General features: G+C 53.3%; 11 protein-coding genes across 11 annotated transcripts; 3 read left to right on the plus strand and 8 right to left on the minus strand.

The window, feature by feature from the left end:
- Nucleotides 1-1,049: 1,049 nt before the first annotated feature.
- On the minus strand, nucleotides 1,050-2,935 carry M421DRAFT_418792 (uncharacterized protein). Its single transcript, XM_033591902.1, has one exon. It carries the CDS (start codon nucleotides 2,573-2,575, stop codon nucleotides 1,367-1,369), a length of 1,209 nt encoding a protein of 402 aa, XP_033450727.1. The 5' UTR covers nucleotides 2,576-2,935; the 3' UTR covers nucleotides 1,050-1,366.
- A 551-nt stretch (nucleotides 2,936-3,486) lies between these two features.
- Nucleotides 3,487-4,202, minus strand: M421DRAFT_375205 (uncharacterized protein). The gene has a single exon (XM_033589787.1). The coding sequence runs from the start codon at nucleotides 4,162-4,164 to the stop codon at nucleotides 3,580-3,582; it is 585 nt and encodes a 194-aa protein (XP_033450728.1). The 5' UTR covers nucleotides 4,165-4,202; the 3' UTR covers nucleotides 3,487-3,579.
- An 892-nt stretch (nucleotides 4,203-5,094) lies between these two features.
- On the minus strand, nucleotides 5,095-5,915 carry M421DRAFT_91007 (NPP1-domain-containing protein; the record flags this gene model as incomplete). Its single annotated transcript, XM_033597905.1, has 3 exons — nucleotides 5,095-5,166; nucleotides 5,216-5,689; nucleotides 5,733-5,915. 3 exons carry the CDS (start codon nucleotides 5,913-5,915, stop codon nucleotides 5,095-5,097), a joined length of 729 nt encoding a protein of 242 aa, XP_033450729.1.
- Nucleotides 5,916-6,840: 925 nt separating this feature from the next.
- M421DRAFT_91008 (ser/Thr protein phosphatase family protein) lies at nucleotides 6,841-7,803 on the minus strand (the record flags this gene model as incomplete). Its single annotated transcript, XM_033597906.1, has 1 exon — nucleotides 6,841-7,803. The coding sequence occupies one exon, from the start codon at nucleotides 7,801-7,803 to the stop codon at nucleotides 6,841-6,843; it is 963 nt and encodes a 320-aa protein (XP_033450730.1).
- Nucleotides 7,804-8,583: 780 nt separating this feature from the next.
- Nucleotides 8,584-9,735, minus strand: M421DRAFT_58880 (uncharacterized protein; the record flags this gene model as incomplete). Its single annotated transcript, XM_033595636.1, has 1 exon — nucleotides 8,584-9,735. The coding sequence occupies one exon, from the start codon at nucleotides 9,733-9,735 to the stop codon at nucleotides 8,584-8,586; it is 1,152 nt and encodes a 383-aa protein (XP_033450731.1).
- A 113-nt stretch (nucleotides 9,736-9,848) lies between these two features.
- M421DRAFT_375238 (uncharacterized protein) lies at nucleotides 9,849-10,342 on the minus strand. The gene has a single exon (XM_033589788.1). It carries the CDS (start codon nucleotides 10,250-10,252, stop codon nucleotides 9,962-9,964), a length of 291 nt encoding a protein of 96 aa, XP_033450732.1. The 5' UTR covers nucleotides 10,253-10,342; the 3' UTR covers nucleotides 9,849-9,961.
- Nucleotides 10,295-12,275, plus strand: M421DRAFT_418795 (DUF1593-domain-containing protein). Its single transcript, XM_033591903.1, has 2 exons — nucleotides 10,295-10,737; nucleotides 10,787-12,275. Exons 1-2 carry the CDS (start codon nucleotides 10,432-10,434, stop codon nucleotides 12,005-12,007), a joined length of 1,527 nt encoding a protein of 508 aa, XP_033450733.1. The 5' UTR covers nucleotides 10,295-10,431; the 3' UTR covers nucleotides 12,008-12,275.
- Nucleotides 12,276-14,683: 2,408 nt separating this feature from the next.
- On the plus strand, nucleotides 14,684-15,250 carry M421DRAFT_58385 (uncharacterized protein; the record flags this gene model as incomplete). Its single annotated transcript, XM_033595595.1, has 1 exon — nucleotides 14,684-15,250. A coding segment is annotated over one exon (567 nt), but the record flags the coding sequence as incomplete, so codon positions are not given.
- A 2,189-nt stretch (nucleotides 15,251-17,439) lies between these two features.
- Nucleotides 17,440-18,497, plus strand: M421DRAFT_412733 (uncharacterized protein; the record flags this gene model as incomplete). The annotated part of the gene is made up of 1 exon (XM_033590430.1): nucleotides 17,440-18,497. One exon carries the CDS (start codon nucleotides 17,440-17,442, stop codon nucleotides 18,430-18,432), a length of 993 nt encoding a protein of 330 aa, XP_033450735.1. The 3' UTR covers nucleotides 18,433-18,497.
- A 2,382-nt stretch (nucleotides 18,498-20,879) lies between these two features.
- Nucleotides 20,880-23,036, minus strand: M421DRAFT_58969 (uncharacterized protein; the record flags this gene model as incomplete). The annotated part of the gene is made up of 8 exons (XM_033595647.1): nucleotides 20,880-21,447; nucleotides 21,495-21,808; nucleotides 21,860-22,106; nucleotides 22,154-22,414; nucleotides 22,468-22,578; nucleotides 22,630-22,735; nucleotides 22,806-22,898; nucleotides 22,991-23,036. 8 exons carry the CDS (start codon nucleotides 23,034-23,036, stop codon nucleotides 20,880-20,882), a joined length of 1,746 nt encoding a protein of 581 aa, XP_033450736.1.
- A 498-nt stretch (nucleotides 23,037-23,534) lies between these two features.
- Nucleotides 23,535-24,541, minus strand: M421DRAFT_418798 (Isochorismatase hydrolase). Its single transcript, XM_033591904.1, has 2 exons — nucleotides 24,281-24,541; nucleotides 23,535-24,236 (listed from the first exon to the last, which is right to left on the minus strand). The coding sequence occupies exons 1-2, from the start codon at nucleotides 24,335-24,337 to the stop codon at nucleotides 23,601-23,603; spliced, it is 693 nt and encodes a 230-aa protein (XP_033450737.1). The 5' UTR covers nucleotides 24,338-24,541; the 3' UTR covers nucleotides 23,535-23,600.
- Nucleotides 24,542-24,674: the final 133 nt, after the last annotated feature.

Raw genomic sequence — 24,674 nt, forward strand, 5'->3', positions numbered from 1 at the left:
GTCTTGACATTGCCTTGCCATTAATCTATGGGCTTGCAGCGACCAATTGGCCTGGTCATCAAGGCACCCCTATGCATAACATCCACCTTTACGAGTTCCGCTTATCGTAAAATGCTGTACATCCAGGCAGCGAAGGATATACAAGCATTATTATGCAGACATCGCAAGGAACGCGTGGGCCTTGACCCTAAACGCGCTCATCTACGCCGCCGGAGCCAACGTCCATATTGATATCGCGTCATCCTTGAGAGCAAGGGTACAGACTGCAGGATACTGCAGCTTGGAAAATGTCGGTATATCGAGACTTTTGTCAGAAGAGACAGAAGTCGCTAACGAGGGTAGTAGAAAGTTGTCGGGCTGATGTAGATGCAAGCAAGGTCAAGTTGGAGATTCCTCAAGTACGCGCAGGGCTGCCTTCTCGTGCACCGTGCACCGTACGCGTTGTGTTACTAATCGGACCATACGAACGAGGAAAGTTTCGTGAAAGTGTAGTACAAGAGCCCATCGCACCTCAGACCTGAGCCCTGCGGTCGCTGATACGCAAGCTCCAAAGACCAAGCATCGGTAAATGTTTAGTTGATCGAGTAGATATCGGAGGCTGTGGCGTTCCTTCCTGAAGACAATTGCAACAAAGGCGAGAACAGGGTAACTTGGAGAAGGTGCACGATAGATAATGAAGTACTGGGCTTCAGCTCCTGGTACAGATTTGAGACATTGAATTATGTCCAATTCATTATTCTTGTGTTTCAAATACTCACAAGGCGGCTTGACTTAAATTCAAGAAGATGAAGACTCGGAAGTCATGATGTTTTCGTGCTCGAGGCGGTAGCGGTGTAGTGGGGTCACGTCTGTCCTTCGGGCCTCAAAAGACCGTGAATTAAGCAAGCTCTTTCCAAAAGTCCAGGTTGCGCGTTTGATTGAGATTTCGACATACATAAGACAACATGCACATGGAAGAGGTCGCAACTAAGCGGAGTCACGACTAAGCGAGCACGTGACTTTAGAATGCGTCTGAAGTTCGAAGCGCCGAGAAGGGAAGCAACCGCCACCAAAGATCGCCATCACGCGTGTCATTAAGGCCGCGTCCATTTACATCAAAATAATTCGCACCATGGTACAGTATTGTTGCCAGATGGACTTGCATCCTCGAAGCAGTGTCCTCCTGCAAACCTGATCGATGCCGCTCCGGCGCCCGCGCTGTGCTGAAACCTTTCCACATTGTACGAAATTCACGACCATCATGCCGCAACTTCCAAATATCAACGCATTCAGCAGGCTGAACTCGGTTTGCTCTTATCGACGAGTACCACCGCGTTTAGTAGAGGATGGCGCAGTGTGTCCGCGCAAAACCGAGTTCACGGAGACCTTACGAGGCTGCACCAGAGCCTGCAGCCGCGTTCCCACCACGAGTGCGCCTATTGGTGGGTTCAACAACCCCCTCGCCTTCTCCGCCATCGTTCTCGAGAAACCCGATCTCTTGAGCAGTGCGCCTGATAGGCCTGCTGAATTTATAATAGCCAGCCGAACGGTCAACCTCGAGGATTTCGTCTCCAGCTGTAGCAGCCACAAATGCCTGTCGGTCTTGTGAAAAAGGGCCATATAACGGGTAGCCGTGATGATTCTCGAACATGGCCCCCTGGTTGCCGTTGAGCAATGATGCTCCGAGCCCGAGGTTCTGGTAAACAACATGGGACATCGCAACTGGTGGAATCGGAATTCGGACGCCTTTGATCATGGCCATGTCGACTACGTGAGCGCTGTATGCAGAAGGTGCTTCGATGGGACCGTTGAATGCTGGCCCCATGTGAAATGGGACCACGGGCACAGATGCATGAAGTTCGTCCGGAAATACGTGCATGTTGCCAGGATGCATCTCGGCCTCTGGAGTCTGACCATGGAGGCCCTTGAATCCACTGAAGCCTCGCGCACGCGAATCTGTTGTCGGGAAGTTAATGCCAAAATTGACGTGCAATGGTTCGAGGTCACCTGAAAGCCCAAAGCCACGTTGGTGTGCTACCGGGGGAGCGAGTGTGCAATCCTGGAGACTTCCGGGATACTGAGGGGCACCTGGATCAACCATGTACGGCTGGTGAAAGTCCGCAGCGTGCTGCATTTCGCCTCCTCCAGCCAGCTCATCATGCCCGTTCTTCATATCACCAGGCGATACGCTCTCCGCTGGGCCATATACCGGTCCGTGAAGAAAGGGAAACAGGGCGGGCTCGCCATCTTCGTCCTTAGGCCACTTCGCATCTTTCGCTATGCCGCAAAAGTCGTTGGCTCGCTCAGCCTTCAAGGACCGCAAGCGGTTGTTTGCGGCGTTCGACTCTTGGTCTGACAACTTGATATTGACCAAGGCAATGGTGTCCTCGAGGGTGTTGCCCAACAAAAAGTCACTGCAGCGGGCCTTCGTCTTGCGCATGAGCAGAGCTAGCCTGCCAATACGGTTCTTGAAGGTCATCGGCTGGGCTGTCCTCGCCTTGTTGATCGTCTCGCGGCAGTAGATGTCGGTAGCACCCATCCTATGCGCGTACAGAGCTTCCGCAGTGTTGACAAGCTTACGGCAGATACGCTCCATGTCGAGCTCGTCATATGAACACTTGCCATCGACAGCAGGCTTCAGCCACAAGTACCAGTAGTTGGTAGTGATGGCGACTTGATCTTCTCGTCTTGCGGCAACTGCGTCTGGTTGCTGGTGCTTGCTGGTCGCTTGCTACGCGCGGTTCCAATCCCACTTGAATTTGATCCTGAAGATGTTGCTTTGAGAACTAGGTCAAGCATACGGGGCCGTTCAAAGCAAGCTTACGACAAACTCGAGCACGGCTTGTACTCAGAGGTTGCTTGCGACGCTTTGGCGCAGATTCTGGTTCATCTGCAGCGTCCGCTATCTGTACGTTAGTAAGAAAGAAAAGAAAGATGAACGTTGATTTCTCAACAAGGCAAGGCGCGTATAGGTTTTGATACGTGATCGAATCCCTTTCAGGTCAGAAGGTCAGGCGTAGGGTCGAAGTCGTCTTTCCCAGACTAGCTGCGACTTTCGCGGTGCTGGGATAGGTCACCCACGTCGGCGCAGGTCCGCGCGTTGAGGCAATGACCTGGCGATCGACTGACCGAGCACTTTTCTGGCGAGTGTTTGTGTCCCCCAAGCCAGCCTTAGTAGCGCTACGCTTAGTTGGCGGCGCGAGTGTCGGCTTCGTGATGGTGCCTGTCCTGCCGAGGAGCGGTGGGTCGCTCGATCCAACGTATGCAGCGTTGCGAGATCACTTTGGTGCGGAGGGCAGATTAATTCCCAGGTGTTCGGTGGCAGAGCGCTTACTGCTTCTGCTAGATGCAGCAATGCGCGTGTATGCTGCGGTCCGAGATGGCGTTGCCTCAGGTCGCGCAAATGGCGGCTGACCATAGTCTTGCACATCAACGACCTGCAGGTGATACAATGAGTGGAATGACACCTGCATGCCATTTTTTGCAATCGTGTCTGCCGCTGAAAATACCCAGGAACGGCCTCGGTTGTTGGTACCGCTTGATAATAGAGGCTGCGATGAGCTCGGGGGTCCCAAGCACTCTGTAGCAGAGCGCTTGCGGCTACCTCTTGACGGAGGTTCTGCAGTATATCTCTCCTCGTACCTTATCTCGACTGACGGTCTCTGCAGTATTTGTAGCCTTGGTGTCATCGCTGCCAGTAGCTGTCGTGCTGGAAGCATTGTCGGCAGCGCTGGCTTCAGCATCCTCCTCCATAGCCTTCTTGCCGCGCCTGTTTTGCGCCTTGCGCCTGTTATTGTACGAGCGACTGGCAATGCTGGTTTCCAGCATACTAAGAGGAAATGCGACCAGGCTGCCGAGATTCTCGTGCTTCAAGCACGTGTCTACCCTAGCCTTTGAGACCAGTAGGACAGTACAGACGGCCTGAATATGCTCCTTGAAAATGAGATCCTGATTTCTATCGGCTTTGTCCTGGTGGAGCTGGTCGTACAGGTTCAGGAAAGCAGGACCTCCGAGGTGGTACTTCTTGACCATGTTGACGATAGTGAAGCAGATAGCCTCCATCTGTTTTGAGGTTGCCGGACACCCGTGCTTGAGGAGTGCTTCGCAAGACCATCGCCCGTTGAAAGATGACCTCTTGTCCTTTTTGTCTTGAGCCTTGCTCGTCTCCATCATGGACTTCTTCATGAACAAGACAAATGGCAAGAGGTCATCGTCAGTCTCAGGCACCCTCAGAATCTTTACGATGTCTTTTGGCTTCAACCACGCGATGCTCGGGGTGCATGAAGTCCGGTCTGCGGCTGTCGGCAGCTCGATCTTGGTCTCGATGTTCTTCGTGGGCTGCAACATCTTGCCCCGCTCGAACTCAACCATTTGAACATTGACGCGCCGACGACGACCATGATCACCGATTCCTGCATCGGGACAACACTGACAATACTGATGCACTAAGTGTCGGCAGGAAGATTCCTGGGCGTCACTGAGAAGATTCGAAGGTTCTCTGGAGGCACAGAGGCAGGTGTGAGCTACACGGTGTTCTGCTACGCGTTGACATCATACACAGCGAGATATGGCGATCCTGTGACTAACCTTGATGATGCGTATACAAGGAACGAGGAACCTTAGCACGCATCGAAGAGTGTCAACGCAGCGGCGAGACGCCTTTCTCAGAATTCTCTGCCCACTCTTATGCTCGTGAGACTGGACTGGGTTCTTGTTCAAGCTCTTTCCAATCAGCTTTTCTCCAGTCAACTTATTGTCAAACCAGCTTGCTAGTGCGCAAGCGCCGTATGCAACTAAGCTGTGAATAGCAACAGAGCCAAGAAGAACTGACATCCTAGTTTGGTTTATTTGTCAAGAATTTGGGCATGGCAGTCCTGAGTTCGTGAAAACAGCTGGTTTTGTATCATGAATCTGAACAGTGCAACTGTGCGAAGAAACGATATAAAGACCTGCCTTGTAAGCATGGTAGTTGTTGTGCAGCGCATATTGAGGGATTGAAAGGTCTCAAGTAACAATATTTATTGATCACGATTCTCTTCGTCCACACATCGACGATAGGATGGTGTGTCGACCTGGACTCCAGCGTCGCTACAGTCGATCGTAACATCCGTGAGCTCAGAAGTAAGCATCTGAGAGGTAGCTCTGGAAATTGCTGTCCCTGAAGCTGGGAGTCGCAGAGCCAAAGTCCTGTCAATGCGTCAGTGAGCCGTCACAGAGAGGTGGGCATGCCGCTTACAGTGTTCTCAATAGCCGTCCTGGCCGCCGCAGTCATGCTGTCCCATGCAATAAGCGGCTGTTGTCCACCGAGATCGGTTGTAGCAATGAGCTGGTGGTTGACCGGGTAATAGCTGATGTACCCAATCTTGGGGCTGGTGCCCTGGAATGATGGGGAGGAGTCCTTCTGGTAGTCACCGTGGGCAGAGATGGCAACACCAGTGACCGTAGCCGACGTGGACTCATCAGAGAGCCAGACGACGATGTTCTCCCAGTCATGGCGGTGGCCAAGACCAGTAGAGGGCGAGTCCTTGGGCATGTACCAGCTGTACATGATGCCGAACTTGCCGCTGTAGCTTCCTGCACGGGTGTAGACCTGGCCAGTTGAGGAAGAGCAATCACTATCCGATGAGCCAGTGGTCGCGAGACCGCCGCTGCCGTTTGTGTTAACCCCAGTCCAGGCCCTCTGCAAATGGGTAAACTTACCCAGTGTTACCTGCGGCGTCAACAGCGGGAAAAGGAACACAGCCATTGAATACCTTGAGGTACGGCTTGTACTTCAACATCAACGTGCCAACAGTGCCAGATGGAACGGCCTCAGCAAAGCCAACGACCGCGTCATGGTCGATGACGGCGCGCTTGTCGAGGCTTGTAGGCAAAGCAGAGACGCAGGTCGCAGCGGTAAGGAGCTGGACGGCCAGTGACTGAAAGTTGAAGAGCATCTTGGGCGAGGTCCTAGGCGTCGACTGTGCGAATGTGTTTTCCCGGATACTGCGATCGTCGACGATAACGTGGATCAGTGGTCAGGAACGAGTCAGTGGACCAAGAACTTCAGGTAAAGCTGGCTGCCTCTTCACCTCTCACGAGGTCTGCCACTCATCTTATACTGCTGCAGGTTTGGTGTTGCCTCCTAGCGAGCGGGTATGCTCCTCGGCAGTATCGCTATCAGCATGAATTTGTTCCTGTCTGGGTGTTACTCCCGCTGCCAGAGTGCGCGCATAAGTGCATGCTAGCAATACACATGGCCATTAGCCTTTGCACCGATTGGTTGCTTGTTGTGTACGACAAGGGTCAAGCACTCGAGTCGTTGCAGCTATAGAAGTGTAGCGCGGCCGTTTTCCCGTGCATGTGAGGAACAGGTCTTAATTGTAAAGGTCGCATTGTTTATACCGGGGCAAATACCTGCTCCGGGAAACGCTCCTATGCGATCGGCGCTCTTAATATCCAGTTTGACAGGTCATGCGTCTCCGGCTTACGATGGTCGAATGGGATCCGGGTTTGTCTAAGCGTGGGAGAAGGACTGCCGAATGGATTAGCCCGTCTACCGACGCTAGTCTGCAACTGATGGGGAAGGTGCACAAGTACGGCAGGGGTCGAGTGTGGCAGTTGCGCAGGACATGTGCACGTGAGAAAGGTCATGCAACGATTGGAACGCTGCTTGTGTCTGTCGACTAGATCTTCCGACGACAGATTAGCAACACGCGTTCCTGCGAGTTCGTGTGCGCATATTCAGCCATAGCCGCGTTTGTAGCGAATCATGCCTGCCATGGTCCTGAAAGCGCGTCGTGTGTCCAACGAATGGTGTGGTCGTGAGTTTGCAGATGCTGACGTTGGTGGCTCTGTCCACTCTCCATGGCTCGTCTGCACTCAGCCGTACCTCCGCCAAATTGTCTCTCTCTTGCCCTCGGGCATTGCGGGCCCAGGGAGGATGTCGCGCAAGAGGTCGTTGATGTCCAACCCTCTGTCCTGACATTCCTGCCACTGCCTTGGATAACCTAGACTGACCTCCTCGAACCTCGTATCATCTATATAGTCCGTACGCCTTATGTGCAGATGTCCGCTCACGACAACCTTTGCATTGAACCTGTTATGCCAATCCTCCGTCTTCTTGGTACCGCACCACAGCGAGAAGCGTGGTATACGGACCAGCTTGACCAGGTCCTCACGCAACGGCCAGTGATTGATGAGGATGAGCGGCATATCTGGATGCGCAGCGACGGCGGCTTCGAGCTTCTTCTCGGTCTTCTCGAGAAGCGCATTGCACCACGCGATGCGCGAGGGGTAGGGATCTGGGTGCAGCAGGTGCTCGTCCGTCGCCTCTATGTCCTCCTCCCTTGCCCAGTCCAACACATCCTTCAGCTCAATGTTGTCCGGGCGGAAGCTGTAGTCGTACAGCGTAAAGATGGGCGCAATGAGCGCTGGTCCACCCTCGCCTTCCCAGATGGTGAAGTCGTCCTCTGGTGTCCATATCCCATACTCGCGTGCGATGTCCACACATTCCATGTATTTCTTCTCGCCGCGGAGACCGTGGTCTCTCTCAGACGGAAGGGTGAAGAGCTCGTGATTGCCCGGCACCCAAAAGACGCGCCTGAAGCATGAGGTAGCTTTCTCGAAAGCTTGTCTGCAGTGGTCCGCACTCTCCCCTACGTCGCCGCAGAGGATAAGACCGTCATTCAGCCGCGGCTGGAGCTCCTCGAGAGCTTCGCGGTTGCCCTTATACGAAAGATGGATGTCGCCGATGGCCCAGAGGCGAGCCGGAGGGTTCGATGGAGAGGTCTGCGTTCGCTCGTAGGCAATAGTGTCGTCCGCAACGGATAGGAGAGGGTCCATAATTCGGAAAGGAGCTTTGAAGGGTCAGCTGCAGTCAACTAGCAAGTTCCTTTATGAAGTATGTTGAAAGACAACCCACCCATGGCCGAGAAGCCGCTGCCCGTATATGTCTGCTCATAGTGTGGACGCGCATGCTGTCAGCAGGGATGCGGTCATCGAGCACGGACTCCAACACCATAGTTTTGTTTGCTGTGAGAGCTGGTCCCCTCTCAACCCTACCACGACGCTTGTCGTCATCGGTCGCGCTTCTTTTAGACTCAACAGGAAGACATAGGAGCGCTAGAGCTTGAGTGCAGCATGCGAGCTTTGGCAGGACGTCTCGAGGTAGTAGCGTGTTTTGGACCCTTTGGGCGTTCCTTGTGTAGCAGCAGGTGCGAGGGCGTCTAGTGAGAGTACCAATTTTTGATGACAAATTGTAGGATCGATAAAGGGAAGGAAAGAAAGCAGGAGGTCAAAAGTGAGGCTTTGTAAGAGTAGAGTGGACATCATTAACGGGCGCACCTTCGCATTTGCTTGTTGAGCTAGGCATCACCTCATGAAGCGAGAGGAGCTAAGATCCACATGTGAGTGTGCTGTCGATGGATTGCCGAGTTGCAGTCTGGTGAAGTCTGTGTGGATTGGGAAGGAAGTCGTCAAGTGCGCCTTCCGTCTCCCAGCGACAGGAAGTTTACAGTGTCACCTGCCAGAACAACACCGAAGAATCAACTATCAGACTAGCAAAGGCACTGATCGTGAACTTGCACGTTGGAAGCTATAGACCGGGATATCAGGAGACAAAGACTAAGCGGAGTACGCAGGCGGCGCTGCATCATAACCCGGCGGTGCACCCGCTGGAGGCTGGTGGGTCTCATCTTGCCACGTGTGCTGCAGATCACCATCATGTCCATCCAACACCGCCCTGAAAGCCTCCTCCCTCGCCCTCTGCAGCTCAATGCGGGTGTACTTCAACCGCTCATTCGCACTCCTAACATCCCCAAGCAAGTTCAGCTCCGTCTGCTCACTCTGCCTAACCATATCACCACACTTATGCCCAGCGCGATCAACCTGCGCCTCAGAGTCCTTGATCTTGTCGTGCATCTCCATATCACTGAAGATGTTGTCGAAGACTATATCACCCCAGATACTTCCAGACGCGATGTTCAGCTGGCCGAGACTGGGGAGATGGGGTGCTACTTGCTGCAGCTGTTGTTGAAGCATACGAACTTGCTGGATACTGGACTCGGCACGCTCGAGCAGATTGCGCTTATGCATCGAGACCATGGTGCCGCCGCCAAACATGTCCCATTGCGACATGCCATGTGCGTCGTTGAGGAAGCTGCGGGCTTCACCGAGCTTGGTGCTGGTCTGGCGCAAGAGGAAGAGGACATGGCGTTCTTTCTCGAGCTCTTGGTGGAGGGATTGTACATGCTGCGACGAAACGTTGCAGGCCTCTTCCTTGCAGTCTTCCTCAGGGAATCCAGGAGTCTGGCCCGCGAAGATCGAGTTGTAGAGGTGATCCAGCTGTTGCTGGAGGTGGTTGTGGCGCGTGGATTCGCTGTCGAACTTCTGCCTCTGCAGTTCGGCCTCCGCCTTCAGCTGACGTACATATGCGAGCTCATCTTCGGCCGTCTTTTGCTCCATTATCGCGTCGAAGTATTCGCGTTCTTCTTTCCCAGCTTTCTCGGCGAAGCGTTCTTTTCGACCAGTGGCTTTGTGGGCAAAACGGCGGAAAGTTGATTCAGAGTACTTCTTGTGGTCCTTCAGCTCAAGATCGGTCTTTCTGCGGAGTTCCTCAACATGTTTTGCGGTGCTTGCTTCCTGCGCTTTCAGGTCTTTGAGGTAGGTATCTTGCTGCTGGAGCTGTGACAGTGCTTGATCTGTTTCCGCAAGACCTCGGATGAGTTGAGCGTGCTGGGAGGCTGCCTCGTGCACCTGAGACTGAATTGATGACATGATGCTTGTTATTCCACTGATTTCCCGGGTATATAGGATGGTCGTGATTCGTGAGGAGCAAATCAGCTCGAGCTTTATATGCAGTTCTTGCTTGCACGAGGTGGAAAGAATCTTGGCCTACGTTAGGTAGGTATGCATTACATAGCCTTACTGCTGGACGCCTGAACTTGCAACTATCAGTCTACGATGGTAATGATCGTCGATTTATGTGGTGTTTACAATTGCGCTAGTCATAAAGCGTTAGCTGAGCAAGGCTGAGCCGTCTTGAAGAAGCATAGACGTGGCGCAGGCATGGAGGGGCAGCGAAGTCGGCTGTCTCGAAGTAGATCTTGAAGGCGTTCCCCGGGGGAACATCGTCGTTGACACAATCGGTCGTCCACTTACTTCGCACCACTCCGATGAAACATGAAGATGTTGTCAAGAATGTCGTAAAGTAGCGCGAAGCTGGACCTCGGAAGCCCGTGACACAAACGCAGCCGAAGTTGAGCCTAGATACCGGTAACCCATCCAGATCCATTGATATGCGACAACGCCCCACATTTGTACCTGCAAGACACTTCTTCGGGGTGACTTTGTGTGACTTTGGCCTCGCACAACAGTGCAATAGCTTAGAAAGACTCGATTCCTCTCTTCAATCGCCATTTGATCTCCTTCCTCTCAGTGTCACAAATCATCTCTGCCACAACCCGCATCAGCATGGCTGCCGACAAACTCCAAACATACCCTCTAAAGCCCCGCGTTTTCATCTTGTCAGATATCTCGAACGAGCCTGATGGTGCTGAGTCGTTATGTCGCTACTTGCTGTATGCCAACCAATTTGAGACTGAGGGCCTGGTGGCATGCACGAGTACGTGGATGAAGAACGAAGTGTGTCCGCAGGACATGGAGTCGATCATTGACGCATATGCGGGGGCTGTCGAGAACTTGAACAACCATGTCCACCCTGACTGGCCATACCCGACTGCTGAGTATCTCAGGGGGTTGATCAAGAAGGGTGCGGAGGTAGGTCTGAACTCAGACAAAATTGATCATAATACTGATTCAATCGCAGACATACGGGATGTCAGCAGTCGGACAGGACATTCCACTGTCCGCTGGGGGTCAGCTACTCTATGATCGCATAGTTGCTCCTTCCACACAGCCTCTATGGATCCTCTGCTGGGGCGGCACGAACACTCTCGCACAGGCTCTGATCAAGATCGATGACGAGTACTCGCCCGAGGACTCTCAGCGCCTACTGTCACGTATACGTGTATATGCAATCTCTGATCAAGATGATACCGGCGCATGGATCCGCAATAACTTCCCTGACGTTTTCTATATTGCTTCAGTACATGGGTGGAATCAGTACGGTATGGCTGCTTGGACTGGCATCTCGGGGGAACAGTTCTACGGATTCGATCAAGGTGGACCCGACTTCTCGAAGATGGAGAAGAGCTGGATCAAAGAGAATATCCAGATTGGTCCCCTCGGAAGCGCGTATCCGGATTACCTTTTCATTCCTGAGGGAGATACGCCGACATTTCTCTACCTCATCCAGAACGGTCTTGGTGTTCCCGAGTGCCCCGACTACGGGTCCTGGGGAGGTCGCTATGCTCGGACAGACATTAGTGGTGCCGGGCTAGGCAGCAACCACTACAGTGACGCAGTCGATCGCGTGAAGGGCCTTGACGCCAGGACTCACACTTCAAACCATGCGACTATCTGGCGCTGGCGCGATGCGTTTCAGAACGACTTTGCAGCGAGGATTAAGTGGAGCATGGAGTCTGAATTTGGCAAAGTTAACCACCATCCCGTAATCCTCCTCAATGGAACCAAAGATCTCACGCCAGTGCGAATCGACGCTGAGGCTGGCACTTCAGTTACTCTAGATGCCAGCGGCACTTACGACCCCGATGGCAGGAAACTCACATACAAGTGGTGGCACTACCGCGAACCTACAGCGACGCAATGGTGGGTGGATGCCGAAGTTTCAGAGCTACAGATCAAAAAGTTCGATAGTGAGGGCAAGACTGTCAAAGTCACGCTGCCCCCGCCAGAGAAATGTGCGGTCGAGCTCAAGAGCAGGAAGCCGGTGCTGCAAGGGCAGTTGCTGCATCTGATATTGGAGGTCACCGACGATGGAAATCCAAGTCTGACGAGCTACAGGCGGGTGCTGATCCAAGCTACGAACAAAGATCTCAAAGGCGGGGGCAATAACACGGATGCCGTCGGGGATTCAACGAAAGATCTGTGGAGTAGGTACTGCGACAACGGAGCTACCACTGTGTAATTCAGCGTAGTCGGTGGATTTCTGGGTTGGAAGAGTGAATTCATGCGACAGCAATGATGTGGCAAGAGATCGTACCCGACATTCCCGTGACTGCGCCCGACGAAGGTCACGTGGCGCGCTAAGAAAAAGAACGGGCTGGTGCGACCTCGAGACGCGTCGACCATGAACTCACTGATCATGTCTAATTTCAAAAGGCTTGGCTGACGACTTTACGGCACTCATACTGAATGGAAATGCCTCTAAATTGTCGTTCCCTCTGCCATTAAAGACGACTTTTCCTCTTGATTTACGCCAGTCCAACGCTCGCGTTCCGCACATCTCGGTGGCTTATCAGATTCAATGTCGTCGTGAAGACTGCATCTAAAGCCCGATTATTTCTCTTTTACAGAGAATATCATCCAGCTCTCTGGAGATACTTCATGATCATGAGTCATACAAGCACCTGCTGTCTCATCTAGAACACTTGCTCGTCATCAGCGACATTCAGCCCCGGCTCATTCGCAGGACATACTCTGATGGCGACTCAGTAAGACATCTCCATCTGCGGTTTGACCACTATTCACGTGGCTCAGAATGAGGCCGGGCCGAGAACCGAGAGTGCATCCAGCGACAACAAGTCCGATGTGCTCAATGAGCTGCACGATCACGATTTCCAAATCCCGACTAACTACCAGATCCAACATTTCTCGTAAATATCAGCTTTGTCCTCCGTCGAGTGTCGTCGCGGGAACTGCGCAGATTCTTAAGCATCTGTGCGCTTCATCTTGCGAAGTCATCGACTCGAGTATAGCAGTCGCTGTACTCATGTTCGAGCTCCTGAGCGGTGCAACTCTCGTCTTTCGCTGGATTGATACGCTCATACCTTCCTTGATATTTCTTCATCTATGGAGCTTGGCGATACCATCCTCTGGACTCCTTTCTCAACGCCGGCATCCTAGTCAGACTCCACTTCAGGCCACCGCAGAAAAATTTCTTGACATTAAATCTCTCCAAGGTGCTGGACATTTTCTGTGAAGTGGAACAATATTTCTGCTAAGGAAAGATAAACGGGGACGATGTATGCACAGACACGGGATCGCCTCACCTGCGACCATGTGCTGTTGTCCTTCGAGACAACACTCTATACGCCATGTGCAGTCTTTGTGTATTATCGAGACCTGTTAATAACAGTTTTAATCTGAAGGCTAGAGAGACTACCTGCTCGCGAAGACACACCCCTTTGCCCAGGAGTTACGCGGGAAGACTCGAGCATTGTGCGATCGAGCGATATGGTATCAGATGGTATGGGTTACGGATCCCACGAGCACCCCTCATGCACAATGTGTGGTCGATCTGTAACAGTCCCTTGTTCAGCAACACAGTGTGCCCATGTGCAATAGATCCAATAAGGCTGCACTGTGAGCCCACTACAGATGCATATCACACTTATACTTTGGCTGATCCGAGCACAGACATGCACCGCTTGACGTAATTAACAGTTCAGCTCCTATTCATTCACCACGTTCGCTGCCCGCCGGCATTCTCGCCATCACTATATACTGGACTACGAACTTGGCTAGACCGGCCGCATACCTCTGTCAGGATTGTGAATCGACGGATGATCTAGCCTGCACTTCTCGCCTAGAAGTCCCGCAGTCTTTCAACATAGCACATTATCCTCCCTTTTTAAGGACTGCTCGGCTCGTCCGAGGCATACGCCCTCATCCACCAGCCATTATCTCCCTCAACTGACACTCGATCCGCAAGACGTCAACAATGGACCCGACCAACAACCCAAATGACGACTCGTTCGATTTCAATGCTGATGACGACAACTGTCAGGATATCAAGCTCGTGGCCGATCGGCATCTGTTCGAAAATGGACCCGATCTCTTCGACGTGAACCCTGCTGTTGATCCAGCTGGTGGGTCCATTGCTCTGCCTCTTTCTGGCAATCCAGTCGAACCATCCGCTCACGTGCCCTACGACGAGAATGCCGGCCTGTCAATATCTGATCACGAAATCTTCGACAACAATCTTGAGTTGCTCCCAAATGAGAACACTGGACTGACGAACTTGGCTCCTTATGCTGAGCCCCCATCACAGCTAGTGACCCAGCAATATGACGGCGGCTCTGGTCTGAAAATTGACCAAGCTCTTCCCGTCATGCTAGAGCCACCGTCCCTCACGATTGAGCCTACCATGGCGTTCGATCAAACTCAACCGTCTCCTCAGACTGTGCTAGCTACTCCCGAGGAGGAGCAGGCATGGCAGGCATACAAGACACAGTACGCGCAGTGCTATCAATACTGGCCACAAAACCCACAGATGCAGCAGATGCAAGGTATCGAGACTGAGCCTGGTCTGACTTTACCATCACCATTCGAGTCGCCGGTCGATGAGTCAGCCCCGCAGTATCTTCGTGACTTTCAGCCTTCGGAGCAGCTTCAGGAACCCCAACAGGCACTAGATCTCCCACAGCAACATATCCTTTCTGATGAGCAGATTCGTCTTCTGCAAACTGCTGAGTCTGCAGAGCACATCCGTCGTTCGACTGAATACTCTCCAACGGATACCACATTCTCGCATGATGATGCAGACTCAGAGACTTCTCCACGATCTTGCCGCACCCGTGCTCGGCGCCGCGGCGATTCGGCTCGAACAGCGACCCCCGAACAGGGTACACAACATGATCCAATGCCTCCGGTCCAACTTGCGGGCTTGACGTTTGATAGCCTCGAGGATGCTGAAGCAGCTATGTCTTCGCGCAACATCGAGAATGATTGGGAACCGCCATCTCGTGACCGTACTGCCCCGAGCACACGAAGGCAGCGCGCAAAGTATGCTCTTCAACTGTTCCAGGCCTTTCAAGACTGTTCGGAGTGCAAGGATAATAAGAACGGAAACTCGTATGTCAAGCGCTGGAAAGATGGGCCCGGGAGCTACTACAACGCCCAGGCCATGGAGAAGGTCTGCTGGCACATGCTCGACATTGCAGAGCGTTTGCACACTCACGGTCCTCAATCGACATTCATGTACTGCGAGGAGGCGCTAAAGAAGCTGAAGGGTTCTCGCGATATGACCTTCGAGCAGCGCATTCACCATGTCTGCGCTATGCTCAAGTACTCCAAATTTCTCTGCGATCAACTCATGAAGGGTGAGGGTCTCGAGGCTTTGGTTGGCGCACCGAAGCATAAGATGTCTGGTGCCACCACGATGCAAGTGCAGAATCAAAGGCGTCAGAAGTGGATCGTGCATGGCCGCACCGAAGATCCGCTTCGTCCTAACCTGGAGAACCAAGAGGGTGATGAGCAAAACGACGATGACAACATCCGACATACTCAATGCACTCAACGCAAGTTCAAGTCAAACAATAAGCGCACAACACCAGCGAAACTGCGTACAAAGCTGAATGCTCGCTCAACCAACATCTCGCACAATCAGTCGGATGATGATGAAGAGTCGGCCCACCGTCGTCAGTCAAACACTGACATTGCTCAAGCTGGATACGGCTCTGACGATGAGACGGCTGACTGCCCTCAACGTTTCGTCGCACCTGAGCCATCGCGAACGTCTGTCTTGCGCGTTCCTTCTCCAGCTCCGCCTGCGCCGTCCCCACCACGACGCGACCTTCGAGGTTTCCGTATCACAGTACCAGCATCCAAACCTTCTCTATTGGCACCAACTATGGCAAGCTCTTCCTCGCCAGTGTCACCTACTTCCCCACCAGCGCCATTTTCCCGGGCTTCAATTGCTTCGACCCCGTATTCGACACTATCATCATCAATCTTGTCGAAGGCCACACTCAAGCCCAAGAAACTAGGGCTCCGACCATTAAAGGTTCGTATCTCACGTGCTGAAATCAACGCGGCTCGCGCTCGATTCGAAAAGCAGCAGAGATTTGAAAAGCTTCGCATGGAGCGCCGCAAGGAGTGGGCTCGCATTGTTGCAGATCGCGCTGCTGCTGAAGCGCGAGTCGTTGCTGCAACGGTAGCGGCGGCTCAGGATGCAGCTCGCGCAGCTGCTAGAAGGCGAGTCATTACTGCAGAGGCATCGGTGGCAGATCTGAAGGCAGAACTCGCAGCCTCTACAACAAAGACAGCATCAGCGAACGCGGCAACTACAAAGACGGAGACAGAAGCCGGAACACGCAAGCGTCCAATCGATCTGACAGAAACAGACTCAAAGAATGATAAGTCAGCTCCTCTGGCTAAGCGCCCCCGGAGGTACGATAGGAAGAGTCTCGCTAAGGGGATAATTCGCAAGGCCGGATCTAAGAAGTCTGGACAATCGGGCAGCGCCGAGCAGCATTCAAATGAGGCAGAGTCAGACACCGGCCGCGAAACCGTCGACACCAACGAGAACGAGGACGGGGAAGATAGTACTGAAGACTCCGGTTCTGAACGATCAGATATCGAATTAGCGGCACCATACCTTTCTCCCATCCGTAAGCACAAGATCGAAAAGGTCATCGCGAAGGGGGTCAAGACCAAGAATGTATTAACCCCCTGGCCAGGTCTCGCACTGCCCTGCTAAGCTAGCGCAAGCGCCGCAGTAAAAAAAGCGAAAGGTTCAGGAAGAGTTAAAGTCGGAAGAAGAGTCTCCTCTGCCGACTAAGCGCACGATGCGCAACGAGGGGTCTTCACGTAAGTCTACCACTCCAGCATACACTAAGCAGATTCTAGCGCAGAAGAAGAGTAAGGAATCTGGATCACTGCGTGATGCCAAAGGCAAGTTCATTCGCTGGAAGGCGACGCGTCAACCCAAGCCAGAGACTGGTTCTGGTTCTGGCTCTGAGTATGAGCCTTGTCTTGAGCCAACTATGTCGGTGCCAAGTAGAATAACGCATGCCGCTCGACGTTAAGAGAAGCGCCGCGTGAGAAAGCTAAGTCTCCGCGTAAGAGTTTTCGATATGGTCGTCTCGTGACAACGTTAGATGTATGCACAATTATGCTGTCTGATACTCTCGGTGGATGTTCAGTTGGTTACTAATCCAATGATATCTTTGGAGATTTACTGCGTTGTCTAATCCAAGGTGTGGCTTCCTTCTGCCAACATCATACATCCTGATGATCCGATGAGAGTTCTCTCGTATAATACACAAATTGTTTTTATTGCACTTCACTGGCAATGGCGATGTTGTCGCGGGGGGTAAGAGAGCTGAGCACCAAGCTAGAAAGAAATGCTTTAATGTATATAAACTCCTGATCCTCCAGGATAACTAGAGGAATCCGGACGTTTCTATCGCAATCTGGTCATTCTTATCAAACATCTATGAGCCTCAACAGATGTTTTCTGCCATCACAATGAACCAATCATGTCGACGGTGAAAGTGCATTCGGCTCGCTTCACGTTACGTCCACCGACGTCCATCTCCTGATTGCATATAAGCTCAGAAAGACAACAACAAACAACTCATTACCTTCCAACCACTGGCTCTCACGGTATAAGACATGTACAACTATCGGACTGATGAGGAGCGATTTGTGAGCGAGCGTCGCGACGCCATTTTAGCACCTGATCAGTATCAGTACGTAGCTTCGTCTGCGTTTGAAGACCTACCGATTCACATTGACACCGAACGTGATCGTTCAGCGCCAGGTGCTCGTGTACGAAACGGTCTTCCGTTCGACGAAACCCTATCTCCGTACTTCCCAAACCGAAAGGGGTATCCCTCTTACCAAAACGCGGCTTGCGGTCAGTCCCAAACACTTATCGACCAAACAAGTCTTCCGGTGCAGCTCTCATACGCCAGCCTTGAAGATGCGGAAAGCGGCGCAGCCTCTTTGCACTATCAACACGCATGGTATCCACAGTCCACCGTGCCAGAGACGCAAGAAGAATGCACATTCTGGGTCTCGCACCTGATGGCTGCGATACTAGACACTTCTTCCTGCCTAGAGAACCGCACCAAAGGTAGCTTCCCCAAGCGATGGGCACCATCATCGTCAGGGCAGCGCAATTCATACTATCAGCTCGAAGCGATGGAGTTGACATGCTGGAAACTGTTCGATTGCGCCGTGAACCTGCACCGCCACGGCACCGCAGCACTGGCCGTGCACGACGACGGAGCGCTGCAGGACGTCACACAGCTCAATCAGCAGCTGAGCTTCTCGCAGCGAGTGTGCGCTATCTGCGATCTTTTGCGGTCTTCAAAGACACGTTGTGACAAGCTCATGAAGGGCGAGTTCCTGGCCATGACAGTGGCGTGTCCGAAGGGTAAGCTCAAGGATGTAGAGACGAATGGTAAGAATAATAAGACCCGACAAGAGCTTCTTGAGATGGGTCGGGAAACGAAGCGGCAGCGACTGGAGGCGCATACACAGGAGCAGATGGCGGTGGCAGGGTGGGGCATGGAGCGGAAGCGGCAGGTGGACCTTAATTGTGACGACGATACGTACGCTGAGGAAAGCGCGCCACGTCGCAAGCGCCAGCGAAAGCAGTAGAAGAACTGAGAGGTTTCGTATGTATAGAGTGTCTAAAACTGGTGTGCATGAAATGTTATGAACGGAAAAGCGCCAATGTGTGGCTTTGTTGCTGTAGAGAAAAGGACAGGCTATGTATTACGACACATAGTTCTGGTATCGGCCGTTTCTTCGTTACTCTCGCACCTCTCATAATGCCTGAGACGTACTAGCCCAAGGTAGTCAACAGAGGTGACGATTAAGGCTATAGGACCGACTTGCACCGCAACACTTAATGAGACCCGCGTATGGTCAGTATAGTTCACAAAGTAGGTCTACTTAATAATGCTTACGAATGCGAACATAGCACCTCAAAGACGTCGTCACAATGCTCAAAGCTCCCAGCGTTGCAGTCGACGCCATCAATCGTTACGGTAGTGAAGGCCCCATTGTACGTCGACGACGAGCGCTGGGATCGTGGGTCGCACCTTCCCTGCATCCCCGACGGGCGAGGTCGATGTCGGAAGCAATAATTGTCTCGTGCGAAGGTAGACGGCAAGATGCCGGCGGCAGCAGCTCACGAACGCCGTCCCGCTGATCTACACCGTAGGATCAATAAGGTTCTTTGGGGTTGAATCCTTCAGACTTTGGAGAAAGGCTCAATCCTCATGATAGGTCGGTGTCGTCCTGTATACCGGAAAGAGCTGCCCCACAACACGGTCAGTACACAGAGATGCCCTTCGAAACGTTACCGAACATCCCGATTCGAGATGACTCTTTTCTCATGGACGTGCGCGATAGTTTACCAGCACTACGACTAGGACTGAATGTTATTAGCATCGAAAAAGCACACATTGCCGCGCTCAATGGTGGCACAGCCCCCAGTCAACCTACAAGTTCATCTCGACTTGGCGATTCTCGTTGCTCCTGTCTCATACACTTTGCATTGCCCTTGATGGTGTCCCGTCAGTTCAGCCAGGAATTACGTCGACCATGATTATCGATGACTTGGGCTTTTGGCGACTTGCGCCAGCTGCATGCGAGTTGGAGCCCAAGGCGCCTCCGCTCTGATGCTCAAGTTAGAGTTAGGGGGGACCGGAGCGTGCCGCATGTCTGTGGCCGGGCCTTCTTTTTTCAAATGTGAGCGAGATCAATCGCAGAATCAATGTAACGCCGGGTAAGAGTGATGTTAAGTACGATTTGGGCTGATTTCTTCACCATCAAGGACGCATGCTGTTGCTCGACATAATTCCTTTTCCTTCTGTATTCCGAACCTGTGGACTTCACGAATCGATGCGTACCTTGACCACCTCTTTCATCTTACCCTTCGTAAGCTACGATTGGCTGTCTGTACCGTAGTACGCCCCGTTACACACGCTGCCCTCAGTTTTGAGGCTTGTAGTCCACGTGCCCTGTCGCCAACGCGGCATCGGTGCGCCAGCTTATCTGTCGTGCTGTTCCCGCCGTAGTCGCGTAGTCTAACACAGACTCAGCAACAATTCCATGAGATAGTCGCGTTTTCTGTGCTCGTATCGAAGCCAAAGATTCTGCACCGGTTACAAGAAGTATAAGGAAAAGTGAACGTGCCTTAAAAATACTGATCTTATTGTCCTTTACCAGGTAGTCAGGTAAGCCGCCACGACCTACAACCAGCCAATCCTAGTGCCGCTGTCTGCACAACAAGACGACAGGGCATGCCCTCTCATAAAATCCATGACGAGCTTTTCGAGGCTCGGAATGGACTGTGACACGATGTAATCCTGGTGGCAAAAGAGAAAGTCCATTTGGTTGCCGATATCAGACGATACAAGGATGCCGTGTCAACGCGCCCAGAATACACCAGGATTGAACATGAACCCCGCCTCAAGTCCTTGCATATCCGTCATCTAAACTGTCGCCAAATCGCCCGAGCCGGTTCTCCGATCTTGCATCTGTCGTTACGCCGCCGCCTGATCTCCTCGGGCGTACGGAGTCAGGAAGTAGATGGGTGTTGGCGCGGAGGCTACTGAGCTGTGGAATATGGTTGAAGGGTCTCACTTCGAGTTCCACGGGAGTGAAAAGACAGGCAGTCGATGTGCCCATTGCGAGACGACTTGCGATTGGGAACTTGAGGGGCGGGATGGATATGGAATACACGAGAGTAAGTATGTTGACATGCTTTTAAGCCCAGCAGCTACTGGGTCTATCCTTTTCTACGAGGGTGGAAATAACATGCAGATAATCAAATGTGTCGCTTTTGGGCAGTCGCTTTGAGCTGTGTGGCTGTTGAATGCTAGATCGAATCGGACGTGGAGTAATTGAGAGACAGTGCGTGTTGAGAAGCATGTACATCAATGTGGCGGGGGAGCTGTGTGAAGTCGGCGCGCTGAAGGCGCGATGCATGTTCAGTGATTGAGAACTGCCTGCTGTTGAGGTAAGCTGCGGCTCTGGGAAACGCTCAAGACAACATGCCGCAGAATAAGGGAACAGTAAGCCCATGTTGATGGAACCTACGAGTGCGCATCGTGGAACTCATCCTCCTCCTGCGTCTCACTGTCCTTCCGTTGTAACTTGTCTTCCCGTGTTGGCTCAGGGGCGGGGTTTGAGTTCAGGAGCTTGCTCGGCGGGTTAGTCTCGGTTGTTTGGCTTTGCGCTGGCTGCTTCTGCGCACTCGGTGGTGCGTATTCTGAGTTGGCCTGGGGTGAGCTAAAGCTGACGGGCTCATGGCCGGCGCTGGGCTTGGCCTGTGGTGCGGATTGGTCGAGGTCTACGCTAGCAAGCTGCTGCTGCACCTGCTGCACCTGCTGCACCTGTGGTTCCTGCTCAGCATATTGCTGCGGGTCTTGTTGGACTGACGGTGGTTGTTGGGCCCCCTCCTGCGCAACTTCTCTTCGCTGCTCCATTTGTGCCAGTGGCGCACCGTCTGCTGATTGTGCAGGTTGATCCTCCAGAGTCTGGACTCGTGAAAGACTCTCACCCCGTTGAGGGATGCTGAACTGCTTGTCCGGCTTCTGACCCGGTAGTATAGCGTATATCTGGAGAATCTGCTTCACCTTCTCCTCTGGGGTTTGTCCGTCACTGCACAGATTAGTCGCAAACTATACAGAATGATGGCGGTGACTGACAATTTGGCGTTGATAACCCAATCGAGATCTTCCTCGCCCTCATCAGACCCGCCAGGCCCACCTCTAGTGGCCCGGAAAAGCTGGGGGTGCCAATCGATGTTATCGCTGTTCCTCGCCGCTGTCTCCTCTCTCTGTCTGTCCTCGATCTGCGCCTTCGCTTTTGTGGCGCTCTCCTGGTCCTTGCGCTTGACAGCTTCTGTGACATCGTGCCACAGCCTCTGTGATTCGCGCTCGTCCTGCTCTTCAAGTGGCCGTGCTTTGGGTAGTGTGTGTCGTGTCTTCGCAGCGTCGAAAAAAAGTTCTTTCTTGCCGGTCTACCAGCTGTCAGTCGGGCTTGCCCAATTCGATGACGAGTTGTTCCTTACTGTCAAGTCCTTGATGTACATATCCTCGTTCCAAGATCCTGACAGCTCGAACAGGTTCTTGCCGTTCTTGTCCTTGATGTACCCGCCGATGGCGTTGTAGGCGCCGCTGAAGTATCCCTTGGTCTTGAACTCGACATCGGCCACCATGCCGGTCTCAGGGCATCGTACGTAAGCGTGGTCGCCGAGCTCGTACTTCATAGTGCCGAACAATATTCCGCGCACGTAGACGTTGGGCTGTGTGATGAAGCTGCCTGCTGTCAGCCATTGCCATGCGTACCGTGCAAATCCACCTACAATCGCTCCCCAGTGTTCAAGAACCTCAGGATCGCAATGCCCTCCATCATACTCGCGGCCGAGTTGCCAAGGAACTTGCTCCTCGGCTTCAGTGTGCCGTCAATCCGAATGTGGTGCTCGGGAGCCATGAAGAAGTAGCTGGACTTGGGCGGGTGGTGCGATGTCTGCTCGGAGATGTAGTAGCCCTTGGTACCATCTGGGTAGTCCCAGTAGCCGGTGAAGATCTCACCCAAGATCGGGTTCAACGGCTTCTTGACGCCTCTGCCTTACATCAGCCATCATCGTCGGTTGTGTTCGAGTCTTAAATCGCGTACGGGGGCTTGATGTGCCATCCACTGAGGTAGAATTTGGTCACTGCGACAAAGCGCTCAACGGGGTCGTCGATCTTGGTCAGAGGGAGCAATGTCTCGGGGTGGGCCATGAAGCTGTCGGTGTTAGCACCTGCAGAGAAATAAAAATCCCGGCAGACGTCTCACTTTGTGATGCGTTCCAGCATCGATCGCGGCTCGAGTATAAATGTTGGTAGTGTGACTCGGCTAAGGTCGGCTCCTGGGCGCAGTTGGGAGATGATGTGCGAGAGCACTGTGAGGAAGTCCTACGTTAACCAGCGGTTCCTCCATACCCAACTCTCGTTGGCGCCTGGTTGACGTACTGCTGCCCTGCTCCGCATCGACGACTGTCTCATCCTCCTTCGTGACTTGCTCACCATTGTCCCGAGGACCGTCAAGTGAAGAGCGCGCGCTGCCTGTAGTATTCCAAGATTTGAACATCAGCTTTGCATCCTTCCCGCAAACAGACCGTGAAAATCCGTATAGCCCTTCAGAGACAACGACGCACCTGTCAGCGAGTTCTTGCGCCGATGGACGCCAGGAAGATGCGGCATGGCGGGCAGAAGGTGATATGGCCGTAGTAATTATACACAGCAAAAAGCTCTCCGTGAAGACTCGAACTCGAGGCAGGGGGAGTACGGGTGGATCTAGGTACAGACAAGCCTTGCAGCTGTGACGCGGACCAGAATTCGGGAGCTGCGCGCCTCTGACAATGACGATGGCGGCGGTTGATCAAAAATTAGTGAGATCAAAGACCCCGCAATGGCAGCTAGCAACAACGACAGGCGAGCACGTCAGGGCGATATGAAAGGAAGCACGAGGATTCGCAAGCAGGATTTGGAGTTCAGGCCTCTCCGGTAGGACCGGTACTTGGAGGTCAGCTATTGATCAAGGCTGCCCTGGTTGTCACGGGGCGGTGCACGCGGGTACCGGACTGGGTTCTTGGGTTCTTGGGTTCTTGGATCCTGTCACTGCTGCCCCGCGCCGTGCCGGTCGGACAAACGATACGCAAAACGCCCAGTGGCAAGGCTCGGAACAGGCACACTTCCACGCCAACATGACTGATAGTGGAATCCATGGAACTACACGTGGCTGTCTCAGATGTATCGATGTATGGGCTATGCAAGCTGCCTTACCCTCTGTATCTGCTCGTCGTCTCTCCAATGCTCCTTGATGACCGTGACGCCCGCCTCCTGGTAGCCTCTGTAGACCTCATCGAGCGAATTCGGGTCGACGGCCTTGGTAGCCTCGCCGACGACCCACGTCTTGAAGCCGTTCTTCTGCGCGTCGAGCGCCGTGAATCGGACACAGTAATCGGCCGCCAGACCCGCGACAAACACGTCCGTAACTCCAGCCTTCTTCAGCGTGTCTGCCAGGTCGCTCTGCGAGCACGGGCTGGGAAACGGGTCTGCAAACGCCGAGTACATCTCCACGCGCTTGTCGATGCCTTTCCTCACGACCTTGTCAAACTTGGCGGCGTTCAGCTCGGGCAACAGTTCTGCGCCTTTGCTGCCCTGCACGCAGTGGACGGGCCAGAGCTGTGTCTCCTGTGTCTCGGCTGGGTTCAGCGGGTTCTTGATGGTAGCCTTGGACACAAACGGCTTGTTGTTGGGCGCGCCGTGGCTAGAGGCGAATGAAATGTGGCCGATCGGGTGCCAGTCCTGGGTTGCGACGCGCAGGGCGAAGGGGAGGTCTAGCAGCTCGTTGATGGCAGGCACGATGTCACGCCCGCCAGCGACGGCGAGCGCTCCATTCTGCTAATCAGCATCACTCCAGCATCCTTCGGGAGGACACTCACCGGAGGACAGAAGTCTTCCTGCATGTCTACAGCGACAAAAGCTGGCTTGAACGACATGTTGTAGTGGCGGCTGTGGGGTGAGTACGCGGTTGTGGTGGTGTCTATGTGTCTGTGTCTCTGTGTCTATGACAGCTGCATCAGTGCAAGCGACAGAGTAGAAAAAGGGTCAGAGGCATCAGAGCATCACCCACACATCTACATGTTATCGAGTGAAGGCGACTGCTTGCCGTCCATGGTAGCCTATACGCATCATTCGGGGCTGAAGAAGAAGCCGTTAAACGCAGCCCAGCAGCTCCTGCGCCAGTCACGGCGGCGGTGATGACTAAGATCACCAGTGCCAAGCCCTGCAGCTCGCTCCGGTCGTTCGATGCAGCACAACGACGGTTCATCGCTC

Source organism: Didymella exigua (genome assembly GCF_010094145.1).
Source record: "Didymella exigua CBS 183.55 unplaced genomic scaffold M421scaffold_8, whole genome shotgun sequence".
In the NCBI taxonomy this organism is placed as follows: Eukaryota; Fungi; Ascomycota; class Dothideomycetes; order Pleosporales; family Didymellaceae; genus Didymella; species Didymella exigua.